At 40.5% G+C, this 10237-nt stretch overlaps 2 protein-coding genes across 2 annotated transcripts in view; both read left to right on the top strand.

Moving 5' to 3' along the window:
• The window catches only part of LOC109463264 (protein FAM234B-like), a 15938-nt gene extending 7947 nt beyond the window's left edge, over positions 1–7991 (top strand). Inside the window, exons 7-12 of the mRNA XM_019760004.1 lie at positions 2324–2491; positions 2930–3023; positions 4097–4279; positions 4734–4890; positions 5153–5452; positions 5666–7991. Of these exons, the coding sequence (XP_019615563.1) occupies positions 2324–2491; positions 2930–3023; positions 4097–4279; positions 4734–4890; positions 5153–5452; positions 5666–5976 (1213 nt within the window). The 3' untranslated portion in view covers positions 5977–7991. The remainder of the gene's footprint in view (positions 1–2323; positions 2492–2929; positions 3024–4096; positions 4280–4733; positions 4891–5152; positions 5453–5665) is intronic.
• A 361-nt stretch (positions 7992–8352) lies between these two features.
• Positions 8353–10237, top strand: part of LOC109463294 (putative RNA-binding protein Luc7-like 2) — a 12098-nt gene continuing 10213 nt past the window's right edge. Inside the window, exon 1 of the mRNA XM_019760040.1 lies at positions 8353–8562. Within this exon, the coding sequence (XP_019615599.1) occupies positions 8502–8562 (61 nt within the window). The 5' untranslated portion in view covers positions 8353–8501. The remainder of the gene's footprint in view (positions 8563–10237) is intronic.

The following is a 10237-nucleotide window of genomic DNA, read 5'->3' as shown; positions in this document are numbered from 1 at the left end:
CGCCATGCCATGTGGAGCCTTTGAAAATTTGAAGTTGAAATGGGACAGTTTGAGGCTACTTGAGGGGGAAAATTTGAACTCTTTCATTGTATGTTTCTTTGAAAATAAACAACTATTATTGTGAAAAAGGTCTGTTTACTTGGATTTTACAACACCTTCAAAGGCTATTTTAGCTTGCACAAAATTTACAATATGCCAGATACAATGCTCAATACAAATTTCCAGTACTAATAATGTATGTAATAGGAGAAGGATAGTTAGACTAAAATAATTCAATGTTTTTTTGTCAATATCTTTCCTAAATTTCTATTCATACATTGCATATTTCCTTTATAAAATATAAGTACAATCAACAGTACACACAATGTGCAAATCACCCTTTATACACTTACACTGTTACTAGTAGCTTCAGATAACAACATTGGGTTTGCCACAAGCTCAAACCTTTCACATGGCAAACATTGCAACACATTCATCCAAGCTGCTACAAACTCAGGTCTCATGTTTCACTTCAGAGCCTGTTCTATAGTATGCAGATGAAGGAGGCTTACTTGTAGTCTTTGGGCAAGTTCTCAATGAACTATGTTTACTCCATTCACACTTGTACTACTAGAGCTAAATTTTCATGTTTGTGGGAAGATTTTGGAATTTTCATGAGAGTAACATAGTTTGTAATGCTAGAATACATTGTTATGTGGTGTTGTTTTTGTATTTTTACTGGAAAAAGATAATTTTGAAAAAGACCTAGGCTTCAATCTGAAATTGATATGAGGCGCTAGCTTGTTACATGGATTCATACCCTATGTTATGACAGCCCTATGTTACGACAGCCATATGTTACGACAGCCCTATGTTACGACAGCCCTATGTTACGACAGCCCTATGTTACGACAGCTATTGTTATTGTTATATGCTGACGAACAATTGATGTCGGCGCCTTTCGCATACGTTAATCTCATTAAAGCCCGTTTTTCAAGTTTCCATCCGGTAAAATGTATCCACAAATATTTCTCCTCGAACAAAATCATTTCGGATTTGAAAATTCTCTTTTGGGAGTTACGTTTTTGATGGTCTTGTAGCGGGCGGGTTGCATGAAAATCCGAGCCGCAGTTCGCTATCCACGCCGCGGTTCGCTAACCACTTCCGGGCTTGCTTGAATACGCGAAAGGCACCACTCAATATGGATACATACCATTTTTCCCCAAAAATTCTTAATAATGAATTTCTTTAATGGAATGTTAGTGGTAGAAACACCGTAGAAAGTAGCGTAGTGTAACTCTCTTCGCCAACAAACAAACTGCAGCTCTGCAAAGATGGCTCTATCCAATCAGAGCGCAGGTCATATGAGGTCAACGAATCAGAGCGTAGAGTTCACGCTGCTACTTACATATTAGCATTATATTAATGAGAAAATGCGTGTATTTTCTTCTACGGCGAGGTAGCGAATGTGTGCTGCAAGTTATTTTCCAGCGATTTTCTGACTTTTAACGCCGATTTTTCGCACGCTACGATCACGCTACCATTTGACACTGTACTGGAGACAAGAGATCATTTTACAACCAAGGAGCACTTTTGTTGAATAAAACAGCAATGAAAGCTACGATACGGCCAAGTTATTTTCAAAATTTGTCTCGTGTATGAGAGATAAGATGACGCTTCTTTACAGCGGAAATGTTGCTAGTACGGAAGAAGTACGGACGAAGCAAGGCTCTTCACTATTAAAATCCGGCTATCGCAGGCGCTACTGGAGGTTACAATTAAATGATGCCGATGTTCGGAGTCTTGCAGCAGAATGTCCTAATTAAGTATTACTGGCGATACGTTTGCCATTTGTAGCAGTGTTTTTTTTAATGTCAACACTTGTAAAAAAATGTGGAATGCTTGTGGACAGTTTCAACTTGTTAACAAGTGTAAACAAATGCCCCGCCCCCTCAGTTAATTTTCGCGACGTGTTCCCTTAGTTAATTAATTTTCGCGACCCGGCCCTTCCCAACTGGACGGCCTCTCAGGATCTCTGCTGCAGTCTGGCGGAAACGCTGTCAGTGACAATTTATTACGTGAACATTTTCTTCGAGATCATTACACTCCATACATTTACAATTTATCATTTGGTGTCTGAACATAGCCATAATCGCGTTGAAAAAAGGGGGCGTCAAAACATAGGGCTGTCGTAATATAGGGCTGTCGTAACATAGGGCTGTCGTAACATAGGGCTGTCGTAACATAGGGCTGTCGTAACATAGGGCCGACCCCGTTACATGAGGGCGCAGCGCCCTTGTTCCCCTGTTTAGAAAAACCCCTGAAATTGTGTACAATGTTCCAGGAGCAGCTCCAGTAAAGGTGTGATACTGCCACCTGTGCTACTGGACCTGACAAGGGACGGTGTCAGGGACATTGTAGTCTCTGTGTTTGACTCTACAGTCGCAGTCCTCGATGGAGAGACTCTGGAGGAAGTTTGGACGAAGTCATTTCCTGGCACTGAAAGCTACAGGTAACATCAATGTTCATTCATTTATTCTTGTATTGCACTTCCTTCATTCCTCGATACGTGCAGTCCTTCACTCACTCACTCATTCATTTGTTGTAAGGTGATTAGGTTTTTATGTTTCTGTCGTTGGGAAAAATACTGTCTGGAGTGCATGGTGTTCATACCCGCAGCCAGGATGTTGTTCAGGGGAGGGGGTTAACTATAATTGTTTTTTTTTTAGATTCTTTTGACAAGTGAGCACTAGAGGGGTCAGCTGTCTAGGGGGTCTTGGGGCCTTCTGAAATGGCATTTTCTGCATTTTTTAGAGGATTTCAAAGCAAGAATGGGGGACAGTTTCAGACAGTATTGATTATTTCAGAACCACCTCATTTAACACCTCATATGTTGCCTCTCAGTCAAAAACGATTTTCATTTTATTCCTGTTTGTAAATTTTTGCCCAGTCTTCTTGCGCCAGGATTCTTCAACAATGACAGCACACTTGACATTATGGTGAGGCTGAACAAAGGGGGGTGGCCCAAGTACAACTCAAGTCAGGTGAGTGTAACTGTAAGTTATTAAGTACTAACACTGTTTCTCACGATAGACGAGATTTGTGCTATACTTTTTTTCTCTGTAGTAAGTTGAAATCATTTTGCAATGGTTGATATAACTTCTGTTCCATTTTTTTGTTTAAATCCTTTTATAGCTTTTTTCAATTACCTTTTCAGTTACTTTTTAACCTTCAGCCTGCTAAGGTAGCTGTTTGGCACCAAATCTGTAAAGATTACCTGGTTGAGCAGCAGGGACAAGCTAAGGTTAACCTACTGGTAGCTTCATGCCAATCCAGCCATCTTGGCAAAGGTAGCTGCAAACAGATTTGAACAATTTCCTAGAAGTGCTTGATAATGGAAAAGTACAGACATGACCTGTTACTAACATTTTTGCTGGCAGACTGGAGCACAATTGTTGAGCCTGAAGACATAACACACTTCAGTTTACTGCCTCTAGTCATGGGGGGTCACAGGCACCCCACAGTGGGCACAATCTTGTTCAAACTTGTACTTGTAAAACCTGGGGGGAAACTGTGCCCTTCAGCAGAAATGACTGCCAAATGTGGAGTCAAAGACCGCAGTCGTGCTGTGTTCAGCTTCAAGGTCGTGTGAAAGTTGACACCCTGATGGGGTGTCTCGACCTTCACCCCTATGGGGAGAATACTGATTATTCGTTCCCTCTTAATAGCCAAGTGGGTCTGCCAAACACAACATGTTCTAGACGAGGATTGTCAGCAAAAGCATCCACTTCAATTCACCTTTGATGATAACAGGCATTGTCTATTTCAACGTGTGCGATTTCTTAAAAGCTTGTGAAAAACAGTGACTTACTGGTACAAAGGAGCTATGTGCATTGCAAGCAGTATTCCAAAGGAAAGTTCCAAATGTAAAGACAGAAGAAAATAAACAAATTCATGTGGAGATGCTATTTGGGAGGTATTACTTTATGATCAGTTTTACCTAGTGTCTATGGTTTGATTGTGTACAGTGTAAAAACAACCTTTGGATAGACAAATCTATTTTCCCAAGTCAGATGAACTTTCATGCTGATGTGTTTTTTTCTCTATTGTGTTGTAGATGTTGATCCTGGATGGTCGGACGGGGACTGAACTGTGGTCCTTCCCGACACACGGAGCGACCTTCTCCTCACCCCTGACTCTCCGCACGGAGGACCCAGGGAGGGACGCGTTCCTGTTCTGGGTGTTAGGGCGGGAGGGCCCCGCCGCTCAGTCAGTACAACATCCAGGAGGAGGTTCACATGTATGTACCATCCTTATCAATCTCTGCTTGTGAAAACGAAAAATAGACTACATAACAAAAGTAACATTTGCTAAGCAAATGCATGCTGTTTACCTTCATATGGTCTATTTTAACAAATTAATGCTCTGTTTATTCTTACTCAAACACATTCACATATCCTAGTATGGTGAGCAGCCCCTCAGACTCTGTTCTGTTACAAAATGCAACCCAACACTGCTACTGTACTTGTTGCCATGGTGACAGACGTCTGGTCCAGGTCATTGACTTTATTTGTTTGAAGAAGAAACTGTGCAAAAACAACATGTTTTCCTTCTCCGAAGGTAAACTTAAAAAGCAATACCCAAAACATGATTGTTAAAAATTTAAGCATGGAAAATTCTCACTTTGAAAATGGGAAGCACAAAATGTGTAGTGTGATGTCCACCCACACAAACTCGTCTCCGGCTTACAACAGGTGCGACGGCGTCGGCATGGAGGTCATGAGGAAGAAGGCCACGCCCCCTCGTGTGATGCCATGAACATGCCGTCTCAGGAGCTGTTCCTGGTGGACAGAGACTTCGCACGGACGCCCATCAGACTTGTCGAGCTTGAGTCAATCCCGTATTATTACAGTTAGTACATTTCTCAAAAGCGTCCCGCACACCTGTCAATGGAAATGCATAAAAAATTATGTAAAAATCTCAACTTCAGACTGACTTTTTTGTCATCAAATATTATATGATGTAGACCTTTTGACAGTTCGTTAGGTAGTCCTTGTTGTTACGGAATTTTCCAATTGTAATCTCTACGGTTTCTATGATGTTTCATCTCTTTCCAGTAATGTATGATTGTATAGCATACTGCAGCATGCTATAAACTATGGCTGTGTTGCAGACTACACAGAAGAGGACTATAGAAAACAGAAGCTTGAGGAGGAACAGCGCTTTGGGCCCTCCCCCGACTTCGAGGATGTCCCACTAGAAACCGAGGAGGACTCCACAGAGATGGACCTGACTGAGGAGCTGATCGCAGTGACGGATGCAGCTTCCTTGACGGGAAGAAGAACGGCCTTCCCCGCAAACTCTCCGGATGGACCTACGGACAGCAGCAGAAGGCAGCGGCAGAGAAGGCAGGATGACTTAACGTTTCCTGTTCTTCTATGCACACCTATGAGTCCTAATGACAGAACCACAGGTAGGCCATTCTACCTCACACTACAATCTGTTGCCTTGTTTGTCTGTCATGGCAAGACAACAAGAGTGTCACTGAAATCTTCAAGTGAACGTTTTACGTAAGAGTAGTCAATTCATATATAGTATCACACATAAAACAAGTATTCTAGCTTTTCTGTTCCTATAATGATGTTTTCTTGAAGAGACTTTGATGCAGGACTGTCCATTTCTGCAGGTGCCGTGGGTGACGTAGACGGGGACGGTACATTAGACTACGTGTTCATCGAGGGCAGACTTGCCTTTTTAAAGGACCCAGGCGGATCATTCCTACGGATGGACTATCTCATGTCCATCAACAAAATCAACCTGAATGTTAGTCTGGCAGAGGCTCATCTTGTCAACATACAGACAGGACAAACTCCCCCGGGATACCAGAATGGGACGCACCTTCTCAGTCGAAATCCGATGGGACATTTCCATTTTGTACCACTGCATCAACAGCGGTGGGCGGGCTACATGGGGCAGCGTGGCGACGGCAAGGTGTAGAGCTTCTCATATGCGTTGAAAGAGCAAAAATTCCCTGCAGCTTGAAGCTTCAGACAGGTGAGGGGTCAGGCGGACTCCACGTGTTCAGTTGGTCCTGATTGAAGCAGAGAAAACAGGTGCAGGCGGATCGCCAAGTCTGGAGGCAAGAATTAGAAAAGGAAAGATTTTAATGTCGGAGTACAACGTAAATCCGCAGTCACATGTTCGTTGATGATTGTTCTGCGATTGCAAACTGAAAGCGTTCTTGGGATAAACGTGCATACTTGATGCGAAAGTTAGCTGTCTTCTGATAGAAAAGGCTATCTTTGATCCTTTTTGATGGCTGGCTTTGTCACAGCCTGCTTGAAAAGGCTACATCAAAATCGCATGACGACCGACGAAGAATGTGACCACACTGTAAGTTTGCTGCGATTTAATATCACTTCAGTACAGAGTAACTACACCTAGCATGACTGTGTTGTGCAGGTGTATCTGAACGTAGTCAAAAGTCAAAGAAAATGAGACATATTAAGTAAAGAACGTTTTTGGGACTGTAAATGATTTTCATGGAGGGTAATCTGTAAATACTGAGTGTAAGGCAGTTGTTTCTCACAATGTAAAATGTAAAGGTCTATGTATGTCTTTCTAAGATGGGCAGTGTACATTGCAGATGTAACAAGTGATCAAGAGGGTATGGAAAATGTAGTATTTATTGTGTTAGCCAGGGATTGTGCCAATAGTTCCAACTTTGTGATTAAGCGTCTTGCACTGAATGGTGCTTTGGGGACGTTTGTATGGTACTTAACTTTAAATATTGGTACATATACATATACAGTGAACATGTTCTTTGGAACTGTGTATACATTGTGCAATGAATAACTTGCAGTCAACCTTCTGCAGTACTATATAACCAAACAATGGTTTCTCACACCATTATTTGTATTGTTCATTGAATCAGAGTGAAGTAGGACTTTGTTGCAGTTTTTGGTCTCCCTGGCTCTGGTAGTCTCGCAAGACTATGCAGTTGTTGGTACATAAAAGCATAATGGATATTATATATATATATAACCGTCTTACCTTGCTAGCTGTTGCAAAATGCTAAACAGAACCCGTTTTTATAGAATCTGATATAAAAATATATACAGGGTACAGATTTGCAGTTGGCTGCAGCATTGTTTTTATCATTTTGAAATTTGTGCAGAAACGGTTTTAATGGAAGTTGAACTGCACAACTTCATCAACCAAAAGTTGGCATGAGTTACCAGTACAGTCTTAAATATCCTCATACTCCAACTGTTTTTGCCAATCTATATGTTATGAGCCAAAAGTATTGACCAAAGTCAGTATTGATATTTTTTTACTTAAAGCCTTAAGCTTCAACATATGCTGCTCTGTGATTGTAACAATTACTGGATTACAACATTGTGCCTCATGCCAACAACCTACTGTCATTGTAAACTCGGGAAAAAGTGCAGTGTTAGGAAGAGTTAGTCCCTTTCCTATTGAACTTGTATCTATCATACTTAATCTGTTCTTGGTGCATGTAGCGTTACATAATTCTGTGGGATGGAAACATTGAATCCAAGTGTCAAGTAACCTGCAGTTCAACTGATTCTGACAGGTGGAGCTTTTAGATGTATATGATGGTACTTTAATATCAACCTACAATCATGGTATTGTTTACCTTGCCAAGTTGCCATAATATTTACTACAGATTATGAACGATTTGTCCTTGGATTGTACAAAATCATGGGATTTGATTGAGCTTGGAGCTGATTTATTGTGAAAACATTATTGTAAAAATGGTATACTGTCTTGACAGTCGCTATATTGTCCATGAAGATATTTATTGATGCCTTGTTTGTATACTTTAGTATGTCGGGCAGGTTTTGTACTGACGAAAGTCTTAAACAGTTGTATATAATCTTTGAAAGATACTTGACAATCGAAGATATTGTATAATGCAGTATATTAAGTGCAAGGTTTGTGGTTGTGTGATGGTGTATAAATTTAAAGTTTGTTCAGCCACGAATGTGTATATGGTATCTGTGTGTGATATTAAATACATTTTATTTGTAACACTCCCTGTGTCTTCTCTTGACATCTTCAGGAAAACACTAATCATGAGTACTACATGAATATATTGTTGACATATTACTGAAAGATAACCGTATCGAACATTATCGTGGCCCAGGTATAAGGAGCCAACTGTAGCATTTGCCCATAATCTATATAAATGATGCCCTGATTCGCATAGGAACTATTAAACAAGGTTTTTAAACTTCCAAATACTCCGCCGTAGGTCACTGACCTCTTTCACGGAGTAAATACTAAAAGAAAGAAAACCTCCCCATAATTTGCTACTTATGGCATCTTCCATCTGATGACGTCTGCTGTCTCGCGAGATTCCATTACAGACCACGGGAACAAACGAGACTTGTCTTCTCCGACGGGAAGCCATTTTCTGGGAGAGAGAGACGAAAAGTACAAAGTCTTGCAGAAATTTTCGCTTCAATTATCGGCCCGTTGGCACAAAAAGAGCCAAAATGTCGGCCCAAGAGCAAATGCGAGCTATGCTTGACCAGCTTATGGGCACAACGAGGGATGGTGAGTCGCGATTTCTTTATTTTACTTCACTTTTCCCTTCGGGTATGGTAGGACGGGTCTAGCCTAGGTCAACGAAACTGTTCAGCTAGATAGCCTAGTTTTTCGAGGTTCGAAATTCACAAAATTTGACCCAAGGGCAAGGAAATAACCCATTAGTTTCCACAGTTTTGTATCAGGATAACGCCTAGTCCCAACTCACGTTACTATAAGGTATTAAAAGAAGTAGATTTTGATAGAAAACCGTTCGAAATCTATTACGTCCCGAGCGTGGCAAAAATGGCGGCAAAGAAAGAAAACGTGCAGACAAAGAGCAGGCGTTCCGCTCTGTTTGTCCTGTCGCAAATCACCGTAGACTCAAATAATCAGCAGTTGGAAGAAAACCTTGATAACAACGCGTATCAAAATACGTTCAGGTCTAAAATCATACTAGCCTCTTACTTTCCTGTATTTTTTTCAGTTTCACTTACATAATTTATTCATACACAGTTATTTTGCAAGGGTCGCAAAAGGCCAGCTTGCATATCAAATTAAGTGGTGCACAAAAGTGTTTCGTACATCTCTGTTGATGATTTGAATTTTTCGATACACTAAAATTCAATTTGAGCCCAGAGATTTCCCGTCAATTATGTCAGTATTCTAAAACTCTGGCTTAGATTACATATGGAATTTAGATAATTAAGATTACGTCTGTAGGAACCAGGCCAGTTTAGGCGTGGGAAGGAAGAAGACCGTTGATGTCACTCAATGTGTGATCTGCATACAAATTAGATACGATGACAATTGTTCTCATGAAAATGAACTGTAATTCTGCTGAAACAAAATTTACACATAACAGATTGATTAGAAATGTAAAAATTTGTAAGTCAAGCCTGGGACATTTAAATTTTAAACAAATTTGTTCATTTTGCAGCTTATAATTTATGGTTTTGAATAATTAAAATATGTATGTCACTGTATCGTTTACACAAGTTCTGTAAAAAAAGTGTGAAGTGGTTTCAGACTGATTCAGTATCTTGTAACTTATCTACTACTGAGTATGTAAGCCTCAGCGACCTGAGTGCAATGTGGTCACTTCTGTTTTATTCACACAACCTTCAGAGTGATGTCTGAAAACTTTTGGGTGGAGAAACTAAAGATTATAAAACAACTGTAAAGCTTATAATAACATTTCAAACATATTATTTATTTATCTGAAATCTACCTGACCTGAAGTGTATAAAACAAAGTGGCAGACATTTGCTCTCCGGTCTTGATGCCCATAGGAAAATGACACATGCACAAAACTGGTATCTGTGATATCCATGTTGGTTGGAGTGTGCTCCTTCATTTTTAACAAGAGTCGTCGTTTGACGTCTGTAGGGTTCTGGTTCGTCAGTACAACTTGTTTATATTTGTGTATAGACACACACACACACACACACTGTCACATAAGTACAGTATTACTTGACACTCCTGTCTTCTACATTGTGTTTCCTTTATCTAAGACATCTATTTGGCCATTGTTCCTACAAGGGATCTATGTGTATGTATGCCTGCCTTCAGCAAGGGAATTAAGAAAGCGTGATGCTCGCCGAGCCGTGAGTTACCACATATATACGTCCTAGCTTTTCACCATGTGTTTAAATGAACATGTCTGCAAGTTGTGCTGTTGCAGTTGTTAGTCTTTCTTTAATAT

Source organism: Branchiostoma belcheri, unplaced genomic scaffold (assembly GCF_001625305.1).
Source record: "Branchiostoma belcheri isolate BF01 breed outbred unplaced genomic scaffold, Haploidv18h27 scaffold124, whole genome shotgun sequence".
NCBI classification, from domain to species: Eukaryota; Metazoa; Chordata; class Leptocardii; order Amphioxiformes; family Branchiostomatidae; genus Branchiostoma; species Branchiostoma belcheri.
This window is presented reverse-complemented; position numbering and strand designations above follow the sequence as displayed.